Genomic DNA, 24,098 nt, shown 5'->3' on the forward strand with positions numbered 1-24,098 from the left:
TCATTGGTCAGGCCACGTCCTGGGGCTGTACTCATGCTTAAGGGAGATAGCAGCTCTGAAGGCCAAGTGGGTGAGTGTAGGGCAGGGCTAGGATTCCCTCGTTACATTAGAATTCCAGATAGAAAATAAAATTTTGCACGGGAGAGCCTCACTCTAAGCAGTTATGTGTTCTGTCTGAGATGCCCAGCATGCTGGTGGAGTCTGGACAGCCCAGGAGAGCCATCCGAACATCATCGGGTAACTTTAGAGGGGCACAGGTATAGGCACTGGGAGGCACTGGGCAGGATACTGTAACACGTATAACCAAAAAGAGGGGCAGAGATACCCTTCACTCTTGGGTCCCTCAGAGAATGGTCAGAAGTCTGCCCTAGAGTTGTAGATGGGTGATCTGAGAGAGGAACCCTGGGAACTACATACTGAGGAGGCGCTGGCCATATGTGAACGGCGCCCCTAAAGATGAAGGGTGGAAGTGTTCCTTCTGTCTGCCAGCAGATACTGAGTCCTGGTGTATGGCCCTACCCTTCTCTGGGCAGAGCGTTCTTGCAGTGACTTCTGGGACTGGACCTATGCTCTGTTTTATACAAGACCATGCAGCTGGCCTTCCAGTGCCCCATCTGGTGTCTGGGAAGTCACCATGTGGGGTCGGAGGTCCCCAACTCTTCAGATAATTCATTGGGAGCCCATCTTAGGTCAGGTACCCCAGAAGCAGAACCCAAGGTGGGGATTGTGTCTCTGGTTCCTTAAGGATGTTCTGAGACAGCCAAGTGAAGGAAGAAACACGCAAAGGGGCCATTTCTGGATGGGGCTCCGGGCTCTAGCTTGGTCCTGTGAGGACCTCTAGATCGTGACTTCTCTTCAGAGTTTGTCCACACTCGACATGGGCTTTGGCCTGCAGCGCCCTTCTCGGGGCCATCCGGTTCCAAGCCTTCAGACCAGGGTGAGGGGTGGCTGGTGCAAGGCGTCAGGGAGCCCATGTGTCGAGCCTCCAGGGTGGTGGGCTAGTCTCTCGAGGTCCTAGTGCAGAAGTCAGTAAAAGGGTGAGAAGTTCCACATGGGAGACGCCTAGAAACTTTATGTGGTATTTCTGATTGCTGGGGCTGAACTGGCTGCATGCAGAACCCACCCACTGCTCCTGGCGGTGGATAAACTGGGGAGCTCCTGAGCTGATCTCTTGCTTCTATGGGTCTTCAGAGTATGGATGGTGGCTTGCCTGCTATTGGGCTCTTTAACCCTGGCCAAGTCCGGTCCCTTTTTGAGACCTATTTTCCTACCTGTACTCAGGTTCTCATTAAAGTCTACCAATAGACTGGTAGTGGGAGATTCTCAAAGTCCATGTACTCGACATGCTATTTTCTGGAGAGGGGAATCCTCAATGGGTCTCTGTTCCTGCCTGGTCCGATGCCAGCCTGTGACAAGAGGCTGTGTGGGCCTCTGCTGTAGTCTCCCCTAGGCCACTCTGGTCCCCAGGGGCCTGGCCTGTGCGGAAGGACAGGGTCCTTCCCAGCTGCACCTCTTTCTTGCTTCCCCTTGCAGATCCTCAGTCCCCCACCTCTAAAGTGGGGGAGGTGATAGTTGCCTTTGGGTCTTTCTAGATTACCAGGAGTAAGAGGCGATAGATGAAGAAGCTTCAGATAGGGATGTCTTCTGTCCGTGAACCTGGGCAGCCTTCATCCCTCTGCTGGTCACACAGTCTTTTCCAGACCCCCACAGTCCCCCCTCAGGCCACTGACGACACACAAACCAGGGCAAACAGTGACCTCCTAGGAACCAGGGTGTTCTTCTCCTGGGTTTTGGGTTTCCTGGAGTGTAACAGTAAAATCTGGTATGTGGTGGTGACTGTCCTCTTCTTTTCCCTCACACGTTTCCAGTGACAGCTCAGTTGGTGTGGTTCATTGGCTCCTGCCTCCTCTGGATTCCAAGTCCTACTGGACCCAGCAGAGGTTAGTCCCTAGCTTCCTAAGTGTGTGCAGCAAGAAGCAGGCAGGGTCTTTAGGAGCCGCAGGTGGTTGAGGGCACCGAAGAGTTCTGCATCAACCTTGAGCTCACCACCCTTCCAACTGACTTCGAAAGCCCTACTGGCCCCATAGGTTCTGTTTCTGGTCCAATGCCTGCTGCTGGTGAACATCAGGTGACCTGCATGCCAGCTGGCACAGCCTCAGAGAGTATTTTTTTGGTGCCTATCTGTGACCTTGATGTATGGGGACATGTGGATAATTTTAGCAGTGGCAGTCACGTCCTTTAGGTTCTTGGGCCAATGCTTTTTTTTTTTTTTTTTTTTTTTTCCCTTGGGAGAAAATGCAGGGAATGTTTTCTTAGTCTGTAAATAGAGAGCTGTGTTGGTTGCTCAGCACGTGCCTGCTGCATGCCTCCTGTCAGGCCTGGTATAGTAAGGAAGGGAGTGAGTGCACATCATGGGAGGGGCAACAGTTTTTGAATAGATGTAATAGGAGGGACCCTGAAGGAGAGAGGGGTTTTCTGGAGAAGGAGCAGCCCAGGCAAGGGATGCTGTGGGTGCAGAGACCTGAGTAGGCAGAGTGCCAAACACCAGAAATAGCAATGGTGTTCATGTGTATGTGTGTGTGTGTGTGTGTGTGTGTGTGTGTGTGTGTGTCTAACATGACTGCAGCAGACAGGATGGGGAGCGATGCATAATGTGTAGTGGGGTGGTGCACATTATAAAGGAGTGATGGGGAGCAAAGTGCAGAAAACCTTCATGTTGTCCTCCTGGTGCCAGTTCAGTGCTGGGACACATTGGGGATTCAAAGGAGGTGAAAGTGTGTGATGTCAGCCTATGGCTTGAGGGTGGAGCTGACAGTGTATCCTGATGGGCAGAAGGAAAGGTTGCAGGAGAAGCTTTGGCTTGCTCTTGTGGTCTGGGCTAAGCAGCGGTGGAGACTGCTGTATTTGAGCACACAAGGAAGATGGGCTTGGAGCAGCTGTGGGTTGGTTTGGGATACATGAAGTTTCATGTGAGCCCGACAGAAGCTACATCTTTGTTATAATTTTAAAACTTCAATATTTTACTGTAAAGGCAGTGCATGTTCAGAGAGTGGGTTGAGGGTGTAATAATTCTCAGTACAGCACAAGGAGACTTTTGGAGGAGGCACTGGCTGCGTGGTCTGCTGGGTCCACATAGGCACTTGCTATGCTGCTCACCCATACCATAGCAGGAAGGGCTCCAGACTGCATCTCATGTGTGCCCCCTGGCAGCCAGACTTTTGTGTTTGCCTCTGTGTGACCTCATGTGCCTGTGTGTAAGGTTGGGTAGGCTCGGAGACTTAGGTCAGTCCTCAGGGAGCCCAGGGCTGAAACTCTTGATTCTGTCCAAATGGGTGGGTGGGGAAGTGAGGTGAGTGTCCCCCTTAGTGCAGGGAGGCGTGAGCCGCCCTCATGAAGGGCAGGGGCCTCTGGGTAGCACAGCGCAGGTGGGCTGGCCTCATTGGCTTGTGGACGATAGCCCTGGGTGTCTCGGAACTAGGCCCACGTCAAACTCACAGAGATAGCCAGATGTGGTCATGCACACCTTTAATCCCAGCACTTGGGAGGCAGAGGCAGGTGCATCACTGTGAGTTCGAGGCCAGCCTGGTCTACAAAGCGGGTCTAGGACAGCCAAGGCTACACAAAGAAACCCTGTCTCGAAGAACAAAACAAAACAAACAAACAAACAAACAAAAAAACAAAAACAAAAAAAAAAAAAAAAGAAAAGAAAAATCAAAACCAAAACAAACAAAAAACTCACAGAGATCTGCCTGCTTCTGCCTCCTGACTGCTGAGAAAAAAAACGGTGTGGCGCCTGTGACTGGCAGGCTTTTCAGTGTGGGATTGTAGATGAGGGTGTTGGGAGCAGGGCCCGCAGGAAGTGACCTCTGCAGATGGTTAACCCAGAGCCTTTTAGGGCTGGATAGGGCAGTGTCTGTCTGTCTGTGTCTCTGTCTGTGTGTCTGTGTATCTGTCTCTCTCTCTCTCTGTTTGTGTGTGTGTGTGTGTGTGTGTGTGTGTGAGAGAGAGAGAGAGAGAGAGAGAGAGAGAGAGAGAGAGAGAGAGAGAGAGAGAGAGAGAGAGAATGTGTGTGTGTGTCTGTCTGTCTGTCCAGAAAAGTGGGTCCTAGAATCTGCCCAAGACATTTGTTCACCTGTCCTCTCCAGATGTTCCTGAGGATGGTGAGGACAGAGAGAAAGAAAAACTCTTGCTGAATGTGTGCATTCATTTAACAAAGCTAGAAGCCCAGTGTCTCTGCTGAGGGAGGAACCCCAGGCTCTGATCCCCTCACCCCCTCTTGGCTCCTGGCCTGAGTACCTGTTGTCCTGGGCCAGAGCCCACACCCTTCCCCATAGCCAGGTGGCTTGTGGGCTGCAGAGGAACTGCTGTCGGGTCAGCGGATGGCAGTGCTGCCTGCCATAAGTGCCTGGCTCACAGCCACCCTATTCCATGAGGCATATGGGCTGTATGTGGCAGCAGACTGGGGTCACTAGCAGTAGTCGCTACAGCTGCAGGGTGGTCAGAGGTGCTCAGATGCTCTTGGCCACTCCTGTCAGCAGGTCTCAGCTATGTAGCAACAGGCCAATGGCTGGGCAGGTGAACAGTGTGACAGGCAGCGACCTGGCAGTGCCAGTGGTACATGGAGGTAGGGAAGGCTGCAGCCTTTTGGGACAGCATAGCTTTCTGATCCCTAAAGACCTCAGAGAGGAGAGGACAGTGGGGTGACAGTGAAGGCCCCAGGCCAGGAAACTGAGAGTAAGAGCTGCTGTTCCAGATGTGAGCTCACTGCTTTGTGTACAGCTCGTGTCCCTGTTAAGGCAGCTGGGACACTGGTGAGCATGTGGAATTACTTGTATGGAGTCTCAGAACACACTGGTGACTTCAGAGTGTCAAGCTCAGTGTCTTCAAGGCTCATGCTGTGACAGCAGTATGCCCCAGACTTTGCACTGTGGAGGGTCTAGGGGAGGGACTAGACTCAGCATAGCACTAGGCAGCTGTCACACTCAATATGTTAGTTGCTGTTGTCCTTGGTCCTCGACCTTTATGACCTTTGTATCCCCATGCCCCATAAGCCCCTGGGCTCCACTGTAGAGATGTCTCTGAACTTTGGTTAGGCCCATGTTCTAGCTGTTCTGGGCAGCCTGCCTCAGGACTCCCATGTCTTCAGACTCTGAGATTCACCATAGAAAGCCTACAAAGTTACCACAATGTGTTGGTTTGGGCTTATTTTGCCCCACTCACTCTTCTTTTCTCCATCCATTGTCGGTGTCGCATTCCAAATGCAGTAACCATCCTGTGGGAAGAGCCTGTGTCTTTTCTATCTCCTCCTGTGAGAGCCAGGCCTGCCACAGAGGCTGGCTGGGGCTGCACTATGGGGCTCCTCACATCTTATGGTTCTCAAAGCCCGGGCATCACTCTTCTGTGGGGTGGGACCCAAGCATGGTTAAGTGGTGGCACCTGACATTTTAAGTGACTGTATTTGTTTAATGTACAGTAGCCTTCAAAAGCCTCAAGTATATATACCAAGGACTCACATGCATGCTTTCCCCAATCTTATTGCAAGACCGAGGAGAGAGGGATGGGGGATGGGGGGGCGGGATGGAGAATGAGACTATTCAACATTACTTGGAGAAGTTTGAGTATTAGCCAGCCGCACGCCTGTAACCCCAGCTACTCAATTGCCAAGTCACGGGGAGTGTAAATTTAAGATGAGCCTGGCAATTGAGATCGTCTCAAAATAAAAGGTAGAAATATAAAAAAGAGGGCTGGGGAGCTCAGTGGTAAAGGGCCTAGCATGTGGAAAGGCTAGGTTCTGTCTCTTGGCACTCTGGTGGGGAGGGGGACGCCGTGAGAGAATTAGGTAGCTTAGGTAGGGACTGCCTTGAAGAAAGTTGTAGTGATGGTGGCATGCAGATGCCATACAGATATCCCCAGCTTGCAGAGTGACTGCCTGGGCAGTATCCATTGTTGATCTGTGGCTGGCTGATGCCAGAAGTTGGCAAGGCCACCATCTCCGAGGGTCATTTGTGGCCTGTGGGGTCCTCCCAGATATCTGATCTCCATCTCCCTAGCAGCAGACTAGGTGTTTGGGCGGCATGCTTAGCTGTGGCTGGCCAGCTGGGGACGCTACAAGGAGCACTCTGATTACATCCTAGGCAGATAAAAATAGGAGCAATGCAAGGAATTTTAATCACTGCTCCATGTCTCTGAAGCCACGAAGGCTGTTCCTTGTGAGCCTAGGCAGAAAGCCAGACCTGCCAGTGCCTCAGAGCTGCTGAGCAGCACAGTTGGGCCAGCTGGGGGAAATTGGAGGGGCCATGGGCAAGGGTGGCATAAGCACCTCCCACAGCTCCTGAATATGGCAGGAGTCTTGGATTCCAGTTATAGTAGGCTGTAGCTTGGTCCTGGGCCTGTAAGAGTCAGGATTTTTACAGCAAGGGACAAGTTTAGCCTGAGTTGCCGCTGCAAGACGTTAATTTGTCGGTGGTCGTCACTGTCCCAGGTTACAATGCCTGCAGGATAGGCAAGGGCGGTGTCCCTGGTCCCAAGGTCCATCCAGAAGACATTTATCACATTTGTCCAGCACCAACAGATGTGTCCAACCCATGGCCCACAGTAGGCACCCCAGGAAGCTATGAATACAACTTAATGCAAAATTGCTAAGTTACTTAGAACAAACAGACACCACAGTGTTTTTGTTAACCTTGTGTCAAAATGTTCAAAGGTTGGAAATGTACATAATAAATGTGTCAGGCACTATTCCGGGAGAAAAGTCACCCAGGTCCCATCATGCAGAGCCTGCTGACAGAGATGGTGGCTTATAGCCTTTTCTTCACTGGCCTTTCTCCCTTGTCCTCCATTTAGGCAGAAACTGGATTTTGAGAGCTGGAGCTGAGGCAAGATGCAGCCAGAATCTTTCCCAGCTCCTGAGAGATCCAAGATCCATGCCTGGTGACCCAAGGCTGGCAGATTCCTGGAGTTGCTGAGGGCTCTGCCATGTGTTCTTATGTACTTGACGAGAGATGCTGCTTAGCTTTGGAAGCGGCCAGCTGAGGTCTTGGTTCTGATGCTGCATGAGGAGCCAGGGTTCCTCTTGTCCCTGGGGAGGGGGAGTGCTCCAACTTCCTGTCAGAGGAGCCAGTGGATCTGGGAGCCTTGTCCATCTCCTCAGCCATGAGATGTTGACCGGGTGCGTGTTGCTAATGTTGGCCTAGGTAGGCAGTTGTCAGCACATATGGCCGATGGTGTTTGTGAGTGGGTTCGGAGGCTGGAGAAGCCTGGGGGCCTGAGAAGTTTAGAGGTATGGAGGGCCAGATTCATGGTGTGTGCTAGACAGAGTAAGAGGTCCAGATGGTGAGTAGCCTTGGTTGCTCGTCTCTTGTTCCTTGGATGTGCCACAGAAAAGCAATCAGCTGCTGATGGGGGCTGGATTCCCCCAGACTTCCTGGAACTAAGAGACTGTAGCCTCATCTGGCCCTGGAGGATCCCAGTCTTCTCTGCCCCCTTCTCTGTGACCTGCTGGACCCTTCTCTCCATCTGTCTGAGCTCCAGGTCCCTCTTCTCAGAAGTGGATAATCATCCAAGGTCTTATTAAGTTGAGATTTTGTTACCCGGGTGACACGTGGATGTGCAGCTGGCCCTCTGGGTCTGTGGGCTCCACACCCACCTATTCATCCTGTAGAAGATACACATGGAAAAACATCCTTTGTATCGAACAAGTACAGACTCTTTTCTTGGCTGTTATTCTCTAAACAGAGCAGTGTGACAGCTGCGTACACAGCTGCGGTTGGCAGAACTGCGAGTCATCTAGAGACGGCTTAACATCTCCGAAGGAGGTGTCTAGGTACTGTTCTGTTTTATCTAAGGCGCTTTCGAGTCCTAGGATTTGGGTGTCTCTGGGATCAACCCTCTTGGAACCTGAGGGACCACTGTCTTCATCTTTGAGCGTTAAAAGGACTCTGAAAAGGCCAGGTGTTTTTGTTTGTTTGTTTTTGTTGTTGTTTGTGTGTGTGGTTTGGTTTGGTTTGGTTTGGTGTTTTTGACTGAGGCTCTGTGTCTCCTTCCCCTCCCAGTGAGTGACCAGGGCATCTGTTCCATCCACTCTCTGTCCTGTTGGGTGCCTCATGGTCCCTTATGCAGTCACTGCTTCCTAGGTGCACAGTAGTGGCATCGTGTCCCCTGCACGTGCTCCCTTACTCCTCCCATGGGACGTGCTTTGTGTGGTAAGCAGCGTAGTCCACCATCCCACTGTGAAGAAGCATTCTGTATCTTTCAATGGCCTTTGGGGGGGGATCTCTTAGTTCTAGATGTCGTTGAACTTGGATGGGCTCTCAGAGGAGGTGGCGTTGCTGGGCACTAGCTGATCGGTTAATAGGGCGGGCCAGGAGAACATTTGAGAGCGTGGGTGAGAGGATGGGAGAAACTGACATTAGGGATGTTGACTTGTAACAGATGCCACCTGGACATTTTGACCCCACCTTTTCCTTGGCTCCTCTTTGACATTAAAAAAAAAAAAATCCCCATTTTACAGAGGAGGAAAATAGGGGCAGACAAGTTTAGTGACACTTTTATTGCCACTCAGCTGTGGAGACGGGCTGGAGCCTGAATGGGCCCACCTGGGCATAGGAGCTTGGACTGGTCCTATCCCCTCTGCCTGGATTGGCTCTGGCCCACCTCTGACAGTAGAAGGTGGGGCTTCCTATTAGTGAGGCTGGTCTGTGTCTTCAGAATTCATGGAAGAAAGAGTTTGCCATGCTTTCATTCCAGGGGCTAACTAGGTCAGGCCGCTTGGATCTGAGGGTTCCGGGGTGGCCTGGGCTGTGCCCTTGTCTTCCTGGAATGTCTCAGTCCCTTGCATTCCTGAAGTCTACACAGTACAGTGTCCCGTGGGCACCAAGAGTTTGCTTGGAAAGTGTGTGGCATCCACATCTGTTACCTCTTAGAGAACAGAAAGATTGACAGAGACCTGCTGGGGCCTTGCGTGGGGGAGACAGAGTTCAGGGGTATGAAGTCCCAATGACAACGAGGAAAATCCCTACCCTGCGCCAACGCTCCCCAAGGCCCCACTTTGATGTGGTTTTCCGTCCCCGAGGCCTTATAAGGCAGTGTGCCTGTGCTGCTTAGCTCAGGGGTGGGCCGGCTGCACACCAGTGACCGGAGAAGTTGCTCTTCCTGGGGCCCAGTAAGGGGTAGAGGCTGGGCTCCCAGGGGCAGCAGAGGGACAGCACTGGGACTTTAAAGGCACATGTAAGCCACATGTGCTGAAAGATGACCAAGCCAGGCCTCTGGTCCAAGTCAGAACTTGGAGTAAGTCTGAGGCCTACAGATCCTGGAGGTCAGAAGAGGAGGGGCCTAGCTTCTCCATTCTAGGAATTAAACAGTCCTCTGTCTAAGTGCCACACTTGAGTCTTTTAAGGAGGCCCTGTGGTAAGGGTTTGGCTCTCTGGTGAGAAAGAACTGTAGTACCGGCAAGGCACAGGACTGCCATGACTTGGCTTCCTCATCTATAAAATGGGTAAAATAATAGCATACCCCACAGTGATTGCCATGGGAGGGCAGCAAGGGCCGGTCAGTTCCAGCAGTTCTGGCATTTGCCCATAGCTGTTTGATGGTGAGCACAGAAGACTTGATGAGCAGTGACTGTTGATTAATCTTCCAGCACAGAGGCAGAGCACTTCCTTGCTCCCCAGAGTTACCCTGAGACAATGCGCTGTGGGGCCCTGTCTGTGGGAGGGGGAACCAAGGCACATGCGAGGTAGAGCTGGGCCTCCTAGGCTTAGCTTGTGTGGGAGCTGTGTTTGCACCACCCACGCCTGCCTGGTCCCACTTCTGTGCGCTCTGCTGCAGCCGCCATGGGGATCATTACAGCTGTGGGCCTGAGTGCACAGTTCCAGCAGCACCTGCCTTCCTACAGGAGGATGCTACGGCTCTGTGGCTGTGTGGACTGCGCGTATGGCCAGGCTGGAGCCAGGAGCAAGCCTACACCACAGAGAGGGAGACACTGTGCTGTCCTGAGTCCCACTGGGTAGAATGGAGCACTTGCCCTGTTTCATGATTTGTGTGTGTGTGTTTGTTTGGAGATAAGGTGTAACTCAGGCTGGTCTTAAACTTTCCCTCCCATCCAATCCCTTTCCCTTTTCTTTTTTTTTTTTTTTTTTTGCAGCACTATGAATGGGACCCAGGGCCTTGCACACACTAGACATGCTGTGCAAGCACTCGGCTGCAGAGTGGCAGCCGCTATCTTTTCCACTGCCGTCAGCATCCTTGTTTTCTGTCCCATGGCACTTGAAGACCGGGGCCATGTAACAAAAGTGCTCACACATGCACCTTGATGTTTGCAAATCATTCATTTCTTAATATGTGCACAGAACAGGCTGTTGTGATGGCCAGAGGAGGTTATTTAACACATGTCAGCGCACTGCTTGCTGTGCAGGGAGTATCCAGGGAGTGCTAGCTATCTTACCATAGTGTGGTTTATACAGATAAATCCACCAGAGTCCAAATGTTAGGACAGCCGAAAACCAGTGCATGACCCTGGGGTTGGCGCACCATGTCACATTTCCCTGGGTCTAGAAGCCATGAACACTTAACCTACAACAAGCCCCTGGAGTGGCCCTGGGGGCACTGCAGTGTGTTACAGAGCATATACCTTGTGTGAGCTCAGCCCCCTGCTATGGGCTGGATGTGTTGTGCGCAGCGATGCTGGTGCACGTACAGCTTCGGTAGATGGCTTCCTTGGCTGCTCTGTCGGGGTGATATGGCAGTAACACCAGTAGAAAGTGGCTTGGCCGGCATCCTTGCTGTCGTGCCGCTAGGGCTTCTGAGGTCAGCGCTGATCCCACTCTTTCCCAGAGGACCCAGCATGAGGGGCCTTTGTCCCCTTAAAGCCTACTGCCTACTCCAGTAGTGAGCACCGTCTGCCAGCCTCTGGGAGCCAAAGAGATGGCAGCAGTCTCTGTGACCATGAAAGTTGGGCTTTAATCGGCTGCTGGTGCGTCCCCCGGCATTTGATGAGGCCACCTGTGTGTGTGTGTCTCTTTCCTGTCACTGTCTCCAGATTCTGTGTCAACTCTGGCTTTGTTAACACAAACAGCCAGGTTACAACCCTGGGAATGGTTCCGTGGTTATGATAATTGGCAAGAAGGGGAGTGAAGAAAGTCACCCAGGTTTGAAGGAAGTGGGGCGCCGGAGCAGGAACAGCCATGTTTCAGCCACCTTGAAGGAGGAGTGCAGTGCCTAGAATGGTCTAGAGGGCTGCATGCAAACAGAGAGCTGTTCCTCTCCAAAACAAAAGCGGAGACTAGAAGCTACCCTGCAGCTGTAACCATTGGGCCACCCACTCTATGCAGCATCCTTTTTTGGTGCCCCGTCAGGGCAGGCCTGGATGTTCTTTAAGCATCTGAAGTGCAGAGTTTTGGTGGTTTGGTTTGTATTCTGCGCAAGTTCTGCCAAAGCAAAGGATTTTGTTGTCACAATGAGGCTTTGGTAGCAGCTGCTGTGTTTGGGCTTTTTAGCGCTTACCATTTGCTGGGAGATTTAGAAGCATCGTCAGACCAACCACTGTGGCATTAGGAGAGAGAGTGTTGCATGCCCCTCCTGACCTCTTCATTTTTCAAGAGAGGAGTATTTTCCAAACTGGGTTCTTGGGATGTGAGCCCCACGCAGCAATATACAGCAATGGAGATTCACGTGTTGATAACTGAAGTGAAGGCCCTGGGAAGTCTTACATTAAAGGTCTTATTTAACTTTATCTAAATAATCTTAGGTTACAGACTTCTTGGATGAGTACCAATAAATAGAGAAATCATTTTGCAAGATATAGTCTAATTCTTTCTGTATCTCTAGTCTCCTGGGGCGAGTCAGGGTAGCTGAGGCTTTCATCTCTTGACATCTCAGATTTTTCCTAGCCTGTAGGACAGCAAAATTTCCTTCGCCAATATGACAGTATTTGAATGACAGCTTTGCAAGGCTGAGAAAAGGGGCCCCTGCCATCTTAGTTCCAAACGTCACCAGCTCATGGAGGGGACAGATCAGGCTAGTGACTGTGAGGACCACCAGAGCCACAGCGTGTAGGCCCAGGGCATTGGCTGAGGTGTTGGCATTTGACCTCGAGGGTAATAGCAATGTATCGGACAAGAGAGCGCAGAGGGTCCCGCTTTGTTTGGGGGAAGAATCCAAACTGAGGACTCCCTTTGGTGCCTTGCTCAGTCTGTGGCTATGAAGCTGGCTGGGCAGGAGGGACAAGGGAGGACGTTGATCTTAACTGTCATTCCGGTAGGGGAGTGGACTTGGCCTCTAGGAGATGTGGGTCCTAGGTAGATCTTCAACAGTTTTCCCCAGGGTGCTTGCACTGAGAAGCCACTTGCACTGTCATATGTCTAGGTCCCGTCCTATCTTCTTGGTCCATGTCCTTGCTGCCACCTATCCAGTCTAGCCGGGTGTGTTCTTATAGGGCCCCACTGTCTTGTAACCGGCTGCTCTGTCTTCCCCAGGAGCTCATGGGTGATACTTCTAGAGAGGCGTTTGGCGAAGAGAATGAGGACGACTTCCAGCTAGAAGGTATGTGGGTTTCAGTAGCTCTGCTTATGGCACTAGGGTGGGAAAAAGGATGACATAGGCCTCAGAATGGGTAGGCAGGGGACGTGAAACCCTTCATAGTACACAGGCCTAATCCGCTATGGTGGTGTCAGTGGTAATGAATGAGTGTCCACTGCAGGCCTCTTGCCTCACTCCTCTGGTCCCTCATGCGAGACCCCTCCTTTCTCCAGGAGAGGTGCCATGTTGTAGAGTTAGGGATAGTAGCATGGACCCAGCCTCAAGCCTGCTGCTTTGTTTCTAGAAGTGCCTGTGTCCTCAACCATAGAGCAGGAGCTAGAGCCTGTTGCTGTGCGGCTGCCCACGTGGCTCAGCTGACTTCCCACAACTGTGGCCTGCAATAACAAAGAGGGCTTCACTCTGCCTGTTACGGCGGCAGGAGAAGAGCCTGGCCAATGTTGAGTGTCCCAGGAGAGCAAAGAACCTGTCTGTTCTTTGTGACCCTTGGAAGGACCCTGGACCCAGTGCCCACCTGGGGCTCTCCTTCCCCTCCTGGAGCAGTGACCCAAGCCCATCCACACCAGGGCAGGGATGGGGCTGGGCATGGCAGGCTGGCAAGGGCTGATGCCTCTGAGCCCTGGCCATACACCTGCTGGACCTGGGCTGCGGCATCCCTCTATGCTCCTAGCCAGGGGAGAAAACTGGTTCCTGAATGTCATCTTTGTCTCTCTGTTGGCCAAGCCCGTTGCCTCTTGGCTGCTCAAGAGCTGTTTAAGGGAGGAAAAGGGCCATGTGAGGCGTGAAGATGAAAAGGAGTCTCTGGCCATCCCAGGAGAGGAGGGCTTTGGCTCCTGGGTTGTTCTGTAAAGCTGCCCCTAATCCTGAGTCTTAGCCGCCTTAACTGGCCAGCTGGGAGCGAAGCAGGAGATTAAGGCTGGCTTGGTGTGCAGGTCTGCGAGCTCCTTTTGAACTTGGGAAAGAACAAAGTAAACATCAGAGGTTCCAAGCTGACTGCAGGCCTGTGTGGCAGGGTGTGGAAAACAGAGGGACCCTCCTTCTGAGGAGCCAACAGCAGCCAGGGAGGGGTAGCCCCTCGCTCATTTCCAGGACCTATGTGGTCTCTGAGGCTTGTACCCTGAGTGCAAGTCAGTACTGGCTTGTGGGCAGGCCCATGATGCATGGGGGCAATGGAGGTGGGGGGGGGAGGGGAAATGACGCTCTGTCCATCATGGGCTCCCCCTGATTTATGTATGGGTGTCTCCTACCTATAGGGTCTCCCCGTTGCCTCTCACCTGAAGCTGACCCTCCCCAACCCAGCCTCCTGGCTCACTTCTGTCTCAGGGCTTCCAGCAGCATTCCTGCCAACCTCGTGCCCTCTTGGCATCGCTGCAGAAACCTAGCTTTGCAGAAGCGAGGCTCACAAGGCTACGGACAAGACATGACCCCTGTCTTTGAGTCAGGTCCCCTTCAAGCCCCCCAAACAGAACCCACAGGAGCTTAGTGTCTGGGTAAAGAGAAACAGGAGTGACAGGAAGAAACCCTGGATGCAGGGCATTGGTTAGGGATGCCAAGTTGAAAACCCTGCCGGCCATCCACGGGAGATGCTGAGGTGGTCAAGCCACCTGGCTGCTGGGGACTGCAGTTAAAGGAGGTAAGGGCTTCTCAAAAAATGGCTACAGGCAGTTCCATTCACCCCTCTGGGCAGGTCCAGGGCTAGTTGGCAGGGCCTGAAGTCTGGGGAGGCCTCTGGAGAAGAGCAGGCAGCCGCCCTGGCTCTTCCTCGCTGTGTGAGCTTCCCTGTAAGCTCAGCAGCCACACTCCAGCCCCCAGCACCTCTAAACCATTTCCACTGAGCGAACTTGACCTGGTGTCTTCCCATCTGTGCTCCATGAAAGTGCAGCATAGACGGTGGAGCGCCTGCCTCTGCCGTGCCAGAGAGGTTTAACTGCATCGCCCGTGGCCAGGTTTGAAAGTTAATCTCCTTCAAGAGCTTTCACATGGTGGCAGAACGGCAGAACGGATGGACCCTAGCAGGCTCTTTCCACTCTCTCTCTCTGTCCAGGGCCCCCGTCTACTCTTGTGCTGCATGGCGACTGGACACTATCTGTAGACAGATGCCTCATTTCTCCATTTGTCTATTGCTTCTTTTCTCTCAGTCACAAGTGTCACTAAAGCAGAAGCCGTGCTGGGATGCTGGGATTGGGGCCCAGCGGTGGCATGTGTGTGGGGAGTGTGCACATTAGGAGGGAAGCAAGGAGTGCCTGGGGGGGGGTGCTGGGGGAGCCACTCTGCTGGGTAGATCTCTGCTACTGGGAGGTGATCGTGGTTCCCTGAAAAGCAGAGGCTCATGGCGAAGCTCCTTAATCCAGGACTCTGGGCTCTCTGGGAAGCTTGAGGCTCTTGACGTTGAAAATTCCCAGTGAAGGATTGCCTAAAAAGGCCTGGCTGGACCTAGGAATGCAGATGGCATGCATAGGCGCACGCGTGCGCACACACACACACACACACACACACACACACACACACACACACACACAGTCTGACATGGGTTTTTTCGGGGAGCAGCAGGAACATCTATGAAAGGGTAGGTTAGTGACACCCTGCCTTCTTTCCCTCACTTCCTAAACTGTCCTGTCAGAGTGGATCTCTTGGCCCAGTTCCCCTCCCATCCACGCTTGAGCAATGACACAAAACTCCAACTCTAAGCTCTCCACCCTATGAATGTAGACTGTGCAGTGCTGTCCCAAGGAAGACATGGCTTCTGGGCCAAGAGAGTCTTTGCAGAAATTCTATTCTCACTTTTCTAACGAGGGACACTCTAGGTTTCTGAGATCTCTAGTACAGTGGTGGGATTAGGGAGAGGCCATTAAAAATACTTTTTTTTTTTTTTTTTTTTTTTAAATACAGAGTCTTGATACAGTAGCCTGGCCAGGTAGCGGGTAGAAGGGCTCAAACTCACAATCCTGCCATAGCCTCCAAGTGCTGGCTTAACAGGAGTGTGCCACTTTGCCCAGCCTTCAATTTTGCTCTTTAAGCTTCATTCCCAATGTTGTGAAATGCAAATAGTGACACTCCTACATTGTATTAGTAAGAACTTAATGAGACAACACGTGTACCTGCCAGCTTGACCGGCAGTGCCAGGTGGGCACATCTGTGCATCTCCAAAGCCTTCTCCCTCATGAGGCCTGTGCCAATCATGCAAGAAACCATTTGGCCTGGAATGCACACACAATCTTTCTCCTCATGGCTGCAGATTTGCCCTCCTAATTATTTTTGGCATAGGCTAATATTAAGGTCCATCTGCATTCCCCCTGACAGCTGCTCGCTGGAGGCTTGGACGTCCAGAAACATCCTGGCACGCCACCCTCAGACCAGAATATTCGTCACAGATATCTTTGTGTGGGCAATTGCCGGGGATCGCAAGCATGTTAGGGCACGTGCCCAAACTTCAGCATGGAAGCCCCAGCTTGTCCTCCGTCTTCTATTGTGTCTGCTTGAAAATTTGCTGGCTAACCCAGCACTCTTGATGGCCACTTCTGCTCTTTGGTTGGGTGTTTACTGCCTCGGTCATAACCTGGTTTCCAAACTTGTCTCTTTTATCCAAGCTTGCTGTTAATTAGGCTCTTGGGGATTGTGTTAAAATAAGCTCGCAATGGGTATTGTCATATGACTTTGGATTTGTGTCTGTGTTTCAGCCATCTCCTTCCACATCCGGCCTCCATGTTGTTCCAGCCAGGACTGACAGCATTTGTCTGTCCTAGCTTGCCTATGTCTGTGTTGTAGGACATGGCACAGCTGGGTTCATGCCTATGAAAACCCTACTGTGTATGAGTGCATAGATGTGCCAGCCCCCGTGGGCAATACAGGGGCAGCAGCTAGCAGGGACCAGCCTCCTGGAAGTTAGAATTGTGTCTGTGCAGAGACAGAGCCCGCTGTGAGGTCATCACAAGGCCCCATGTGGGACTATACAGAATGAATTGCCAGATTGAATGGAAGTAGACCACATCCTGCCAGCTCAGATGCACTTGTACCAATTATGAGACACCACTCAATGCTCCTCCTTCTACACCTGCCCGTCATTTGCTTGGGAAGTGTCAGGAGTGGTACACCACACACGTCTCTGGCATCCTGGGAATGACACTTCAGGAGTTGAGCAGAGCAGTGCACAGCCTGTTTCTCAAAGCCTGTTTCCCAGCAACTCCCGATGACCCCAAGTGACCCTCGCCACAGGACAAGAGCCCTAGGTGAGCATGCCCCTGTGCAGTTTAGGAGGGAATGTCCACACATGGAGGGCCTGCTTGGTTTCCTAGCCCTCTCCTCCTCCTGCTGTTTGGGTGGCGCCAGCTGTCAGCACTCAGGCTGGGTGGGCTGTGCCAGGCTGCTCTGGGGGGGGTCACTGCTTATGCCAGGGTAAACAGTCCCTAGAAAGTGATGGGGGAACTCCCCCAGCATGTGATTCCCAGGAGTGCCTCCTATTGGCCCTGGGGAGAGTTTGGGAGTCCAGGCTCTAATCACAGCTGCCACCTTTCCCTGGTTCCCAAGTCTCTTCCCTTTTCTCTTCCTCCTCCTCCTTCCCTTTTTTAAACTGGGGGAGGGGAGGGAGAAAGAGGCTGTCTTTGATGTTGGTGGAGGAAAGAAGTCTGTTCTGTTCAGGCTTTTGGCTAACACAACAAACAGTGTTTAAAATTTAACTTTGCTTAATTAATTAGTAATTCTGTTTAATGCTGTCTGATCTCCCTCCAAAAGGTATTTTGAAGCTTGAGAAGGGAACTTCAAAGGGAGCCGGGTGAAGATGGTCAAGTAATGCATTTAATCTGGCAGTTGCTGGGGGTGGAGTGCAGCCAGGCTGGAGCTGATGCGTAGAAAGCACCATCATCTAAATCAGCCAGCCAGCTCCGGTGGCCTCTGGTGCAGCCTCCAAAGAGAGGGCACCCCGCCGCACAGCCCCCACGTTCTTCTGGGCTAAGGAACAATGTTAAGAAAGTAGAAATGACGTTTTTCCCTCATCTGTGGCTACTCTAAACGGTTGAGCAAGTTGGGGACTTCACAAGGGTTTCCAGTTAGGCAAACTAAGTCCCGGGTAACTTCCAGGCTGTGCCCTATTTACCGAGTGTATGCCCGGGAAGGAGCGGAGGGCGGCTTTCACCTAAAACAGCAATACCCAAAGGGTCACACAGGGCCAGACAGCTCCTATCCTAAGCTTGTGTGGACCAGGGGCGCCCTTGTGATGGCTTGGCTCAGCTCTTCTGTGTGTAGCTGAAGCAGCCAGAGACTAGCTAGCGCGTGTGGCATATCTCACTAAGCTCTGCTTAGAAAGCCAGGCTGCAGGCCCAGTGGCTCACAAGGTGGAGTTGGCACCTGCTCTTTATCACCCAAAAACAAGCTTCCTGGGCAGTGGGACATGGTACTGCCCTCCTTCCACATCTCCCTTTCCTGTGCTTTGCTTTCTCCTGTCACATTGGCACTGTGCCCTGCTGTGGCTCTCCCCAGCAGTCGGAGTATGCTCAGGGCACCTCTGAAAGATGTCTCAGACTGGCAGCTGGTTAGGCAGGAACAAGAGGCAGATAGAGGACTTGGGTACTAGAGTCCTTCTTGGCAGCGTCGTATCTTTCTGATCTCTGGGAATGTGACTTGGGTGGCCTGCAGTGAGCAGTGTTTGCTGCCTGGCTGATGCCAGTGGCTGTAGCCAGGCAGAGATGCTCTGCTTAGCTGCCTGGGTATAGTGCTGCTTGCCTTGGTTTGGCTTCAAGGAGTCATCTGAGAATCCCATCTCGGTTGCCAGACTCCTAGCCACAGCCTTTAACCCTGGCTGGGCCTGCATGGCTTTCTGTGGGCTTGCACCATCTCTTCAAGCACTTGGTTAGGGCACAAAGAAAGTGGAAGGTCTTCTTTGGTGGGGTACAGGTGTTAAGGAGTCTTTCCCTGGCGGCATGATGCCCAGGCCTGCTGTTCATTTCTGCCCTGCCCAGGCTGGGTTGGTCTGCATATTCACAGATATGGCTACGTGGGGGTATCCTGGAGGCTTGGTGGGCTAGGACAGCATGACAGACCTGCTGGGGAAGAAAGGGCAGTCTAAGCCACTCTGTTCTCTAAGAGAGGACACATGAGGATAGGAGGGGGGGGGTGCTTTCTACCTCAGGTGAGGAGGAAAGAAGGGGTGGTGGGGAGGACCTGAAGGAAGACATGCTCTCTAGCATGGCAGCAAGTGTGCTCCGGAGGAGAGAACGGAGCAGCGCTTCCTTGTCTTTGGGCTTATCAAGTGGAACATGAAAGGCAACACTGAACCTGGAGGTGCTCGCCTGATAACTTCCCTTTGAACTTGAAGTCGGGTTTCGATAAGCCCGGCCAGCTCGCATCAGCAGGACCTCTGCAGAGCCAGGCAGTGGCTTTGATGATGGAGTTAGGCTTTGTTTTGCTTTCTGCTTCCTCTTCTCTCTCCAGGAGGGGGAGGGGAGGAGTCTGCAGCCTGTGATATCTCTATAGTTCCTACAGAGGGGCAGACTGGGGCAAGGGAGATTGTTCAGACCAGACCGGGATGGCGGGGGTGTGGGGGGGGCGCTACCAGCTGGGACTAGGGCACAGTCAGCGCTTATTGGGCACTTAGTGAGTACCCACCGTTGTGTCTGAGCAGTAGAGTCCTCACAGCCCTCTCCTGGAGGTTGCTTGAGGACCAGCATCCCTGTGGTGGCAGACACCACCCCTCTTCCACTGTACAGACTTTCTTAAAGCTGCTTGGGTTGGGAAAATAGGAGCACCAAGTGCCACTCTGTCCCATGGTGCTTCTGTGCAGCCCAGCTGTATCTGCCAGACACACTTGTAACAACTAAAACCAAGGCCTCCTTCAAGGAGTAGCAGGAAGGCCACCTGTCCCTGAAGCCTGAATGGCATCGCCATACCTTATACCCTGTCTGGACTCATGGTGGCATCTGTGGCTGAATGGGCACCAGATAGAATGACAGCACTTGGCTGTCTTTGAGTCCCTGGTCAGTCACCAGCCTGGCCTTCCTGGATAAATGGTCCCGTGGAGGATAGTGTCTGGCCAATACGATCAGAGTGGAACTGTTATGGATGGAATCTATATTTGGGGCCAGTGGCCTGCCTGACAGTAAGGGTGCTGGTCCCCAGTAGCCTTCTGAGGAGGTGACCATTCTAGTTTTGTGTTCCTTCGGTCTTACTTTGTAGTAACCGACCATTCTATAGGCAACACTCTTGGTACCATGGAGCTGTAGCCTCTCTGGCACTAAGGGCTGCAGGCTGTTGTGGGTGCCGGCTGTCCTGAGGGAAGGAGATAAAGAAGAAAGAGGCTCTCAGGGGACAGAACCACTGCTCCTGGTCAGTCTGTAACTGCTGTGGTCTCTGGGAACCTGGAGTATTCTTATACCTTGGTTTTCCTATCTGGAAAATGGAGCTAATAACAGTAACTGCCTCCTAACAGTGAAGACAGAGTCCACGAGAAGCCAGTGCTGAGGGCTGTGGGGCCCCGCTATTATGCGAGCCTGTTGCCCGTGCTGTGGTTGTTAGTTCCAGGGTACCATGTGGACTGCTGCAAACAGCTGCCAGGAAGAGAGTTCAGACCTGGAAAGTATGAGCAAAGAAAGACGACGTGTGTTCCTCCAACACTGCACCCCCACTCCCAGTTGTTGCTCTTGCGTGCTCACTGCAACACTGGGATATGTGAATTGAGTGGGATGGGGACAGAGCCCCACTTTCCTGGCCTGTGCCTCATTTTACCAGGATCCTGACGTCCCAAGAAAGTTCCAGACCGTCCTCACAGCCCTCCAGGCAACCCAAGCCTCTTAGGTCAGGGCCCTACTTAGTTTGTTTCTCTTCAAAATAGGACAGCCAAGTCACTGTACGAGGGCATCAGAGGACTTTGAGGGGCAAGAGGTGGGAGCAGCTTCTAGAAAAGTACGTTGACATCCCTTTACGTCACACAGAAAAGGTCAAAGGACTCCTCTGGGACATTCTCATACATGATGGGAACCTGTGGCCTGGGTTCTGGGTCTAGGATGATGGGTCTCCCGGGCTGGCCCCTCTTGGACACAGGAAAAATGGCGCCAGTAGGCTGCACACTTCATATTTCCCCTGCCTCCTGTAAGGCACACAGAAGACCATGTCCTTTGGCACAGGGGAGGACCCCAGGTGAGCAGAGGCCTAGGGCAAGGGTCAGGGTGAGTGCATTCCCTGAGAAGGCCATTGTGTGGTGCATAGTTGTCCTTCGGCACATGTGCATCTACCCTTCCTCACACCATTGATTCAGTTCTCATCCCTCCGCTCTACCCACTAAGTATGTCTGCATCTTTGAGGATACCACAGTGTCGGAATAGGAGGCAGCGAATATGGAAGGCTGTGATCCCTGGGCCCACAATTTGTCCGGTCCCCCAAACACCTCCCCGCCCTGGTAAGTGGCTGGTTATCCCTACGAGGAACTGAATCTGCAGGTTGCTTCTCCAGGCTGTAAAGCTGGGGCAGAGTAGGAGTCTTAGAGGCCACAGGGAAACCTGAGTAACTGGTATGGCTACTCCACAAAGGCTCTCTCTCTCCGGGGGCCAACCTGTGGCATCTCCAGGGCTGAAGGACATGGAACACAGCCAATAGGAAGGGCAGCAGGGGCCCCACCACCCTGATCCTGAATTCCTCATCGTCCCCTGTACCTCCCCACAGTGGCCCTACCCCCTGAGAAGACCGACAGCGTGGCCAGTGGAGATGAGAAGAGGATGGCGAGAGTGAGTGAACCCAGCCCCGGCTCCAAGAAGCAGCTCAAGTTTGAAGTAAGTTTCCGTTTGAGAGCTGTGACTTTACGGTGGTGCTCTAGAAGGGGGAAACTGAGGCCCATCTAAATGGGAGGAGGACCTCTTACCTCTTATGTGGATAGAGATCCTCCCTGCTGCCTTTGGGCCAAGACACCTGAGCCGTGGCCTTGCCACGTGGGCGGTGGCCAGTAAATACTACCAGGACCAGAGGTGTGAATACACAAAGGGAGATGGGACTCGGATCTGTGGTCCTGTTGCCTTCTTATGGGGTCCTCAGGGTCCTCAGCCCTTCCTTTCACCCTCAGGGGCTGACCTGGAACACATGGGGGTCCCCTATGGTTTGGAAAACACTAAGGCAGCAAGAAGGCCTAGTTGTATCTGGGCCTTGGTTTCCAAACCACATAACCAGTACAAGGGGCCGGCCCTCCCAGAGCAAGAAGCCCATCCTCATGCCCTTCCCTGACCCCCACAGTGGACCCAGCAGTGGGTATCTGAGCTCCTTCCAGGCACCAAGCACAGGGCGAGGGCTCAGAGCGAGGCCTGGCTCAGTGGAGACGTCACTGGCAACCCTCACTCACTGGTTCATGCCTTCCCTGTCCATCTCTTTCCAAGACCACACCACAGGGCACAAAAGGCACAAGCTCAGGCCAAGCGCCTTCACATTTCAGCCTTCCCCGGACTCGGGGATAGTGAGTAACTACTGGGGGTTTTGGAAGCATTGGGGGCTCCCACCCTAGAGTAGACAATGGCTTGCCTTGCTTGCTATAGCTGAGGGTTTCCTTCTTTTCCCCAGTGCTAGCGGAGCCCTGTTGCTTGCCAGGAGACCAGCAATAAAGTAAGCATGGTAATTGGTGCCTGCCCTTGTAGATCAAGCAGTGTGGCCAAGCGACAGACAAATGGCATAGGTAGCCAACACAGTGTGTGATGGATATGTGCAGAGGGTATGTCTGTGTGTGTGTGTGTGTGTGTGTGTGTGTGTGTGTGTGTGCACACGCGCACACCATGTGTTATGTCACATACATCAAATACTTCTCAGGAGTAGAGTGGGCCCTTGGCAGGGTCAGATTAGCATGTCATAGATGTGGGAAGGCTGGCTTTGAACTCAGCATGGCCCGCGCGAGAACTGGAAGGAACCAGCCTCAAGTCACAGCAGCTGCAAGCAGGAACACCTTGTCTGACATGTGGTCAGCAGACAAGCTCCAGTCAGCAGCTATTCTCCCTCATGGTGGCGAGGCCTGTCTCCCTGCTCTCTGAGCCAGGACATGGGTGTCTGTACTGACTCCTGCCGTTCCGTTGTCCATGTCTCTGGGTCTCTGATGCCTGGCTCTGTAGGGCTGCCCTTGGCAGAGAAGCAGAGCACTTGAGGTGTGGATATGAGGACGGTCCCCATAGCTGCAAGGGACTGGGAACTCTGAGCCGATGGAGGGCCATATGGCAAAGGACTTAATTGTTTTGATGACTTAATGGGACAGAGGACAGATATGATCGTCTTCTCTAATTTATATGTGAGGCAAAGGAAGCACTGGAAACAGAGCAACCTGCCTAGGATGGTGCAGCTGTTGGGGCTGTGCCAGGAGGAGACTGGGCAGACTCTGGAGTTTCACCTCTTCATATCCAGCCTGCTACTGCCCAGTTCATTTGCCCGTCCTGGGATCGTGCCTGGCTTCCCAAGTCACTGGTCCCTGTTGCCTCTTGCCTTGTGAAGCCAGTCTCCTGGCAGAGTCCTGTGTCTCCTTTGCCTTTGAACACTAGAGATTCCTGGTGCCCTGGAAAGCTGTAGGCCCTGCCCAGCCTCTGGCCTTCTTTCCTTGGCTGGTCATGTCTTCTTAAGTCACTGTCCTTCTCCGTTTGCCAGAGTCAGGGGATAGCCAGAGGTGCCCATGGGCTTACCACTGGGCCTGAGGTGATGCTCCAGTGGGTAGTTAGTCAAGCCAGGCATCTGTCTGTCTGTCCATCCAGGAACTGCAGTGTGACGTTTCTGTGGAGGACGACAGCCGACAGGAGTGGACTTTCACTCTGTACGACTTCGACAACAATGGCAAAGTCACCCGTGAGGTAGGTATGCTTCCTGCTAGGTGGCAGCCCTCAGGCACAGGGGTTGCACTCAGCCTGTTGCCCTTTCCTCCTGCCTGATGTAGGCAGGGCTAGGTAAGGACTTATGCAGAAAGGCTGCTGGGAGTGTCTGGAGGGTATGCTGTCCCCCTAGTGGGTGGGGAAGAGGCAGGAGTGCAGCTGAGTACCTCACACAGCCCAGGGGGTGTGCTCCCCCCAGAGAGGTAGGAGACAGTGGCAAAGGCCAAGGCCTTCCCAGAGAGGGACCCCAGGTTCCAACAATCTCTTCCTACTTCCTTCTTGAATTCCTTAAGCTCCCACAGCCCCCCTTGATTGCTTCAGCAAGCCCCTCAACCCCCCACCCCACTCCACCCTGCCCCCCACCCCCAAGGCCACGCTGAACAGGAGCAAGCAGTGGCTGTGGCTGGTCTCGGCCCCTCTCCCCATTCAGAACTCACCTACAACTCCTCCCAAGTTCCTCTAAACCCCCTCCGTGCTTCTGTCTCTGCAAATTGAGTACCAACCGTGCACCAGGCTGAGTGCTCGGCAGGGAAGAAGCGGTCTCAGTTCTCCTCATGTGTTGCTCTGACAACCCGATGAGGCAGAAAACCCCAACGGGACAGGACACAAGTGAACCGTGGGGCGCAGAGCAGCTTCTTGGAGGGACAGTCCAGTGCTAAACTGGGTTCAGCCACGCAACGTGCTGCCCTGGGAGGGTGCCTGCCCGGCTGATGCCTGGTTAAGAACTGAAGGAGACTGGCCTGTGGCCCCTTTACAGAA

General features: G+C 53.0%; 1 protein-coding gene across 1 annotated transcript in view; it reads left to right on the plus strand.

Moving 5' to 3' along the window:
* Positions 1–24,098, plus strand: part of Nkd1 (NKD inhibitor of WNT signaling pathway 1) — a 69,669-nt gene that overhangs the window by 39,587 nt on the left and 5,984 nt on the right. Inside the window, exons 4-6 of the mRNA XM_051168603.1 lie at positions 12,471–12,537; positions 21,178–21,284; positions 23,226–23,321. Coding sequence (XP_051024560.1) covers positions 12,471–12,537; positions 21,178–21,284; positions 23,226–23,321 — 270 coding nt within the window. The remainder of the gene's footprint in view (positions 1–12,470; positions 12,538–21,177; positions 21,285–23,225; positions 23,322–24,098) is intronic.

The sequence above is a fragment of the Acomys russatus genome, chromosome 26, assembly GCF_903995435.1.
Source record: "Acomys russatus chromosome 26, mAcoRus1.1, whole genome shotgun sequence".
Lineage (NCBI taxonomy): Eukaryota > Metazoa > Chordata > Mammalia > Rodentia > Muridae > Acomys > Acomys russatus.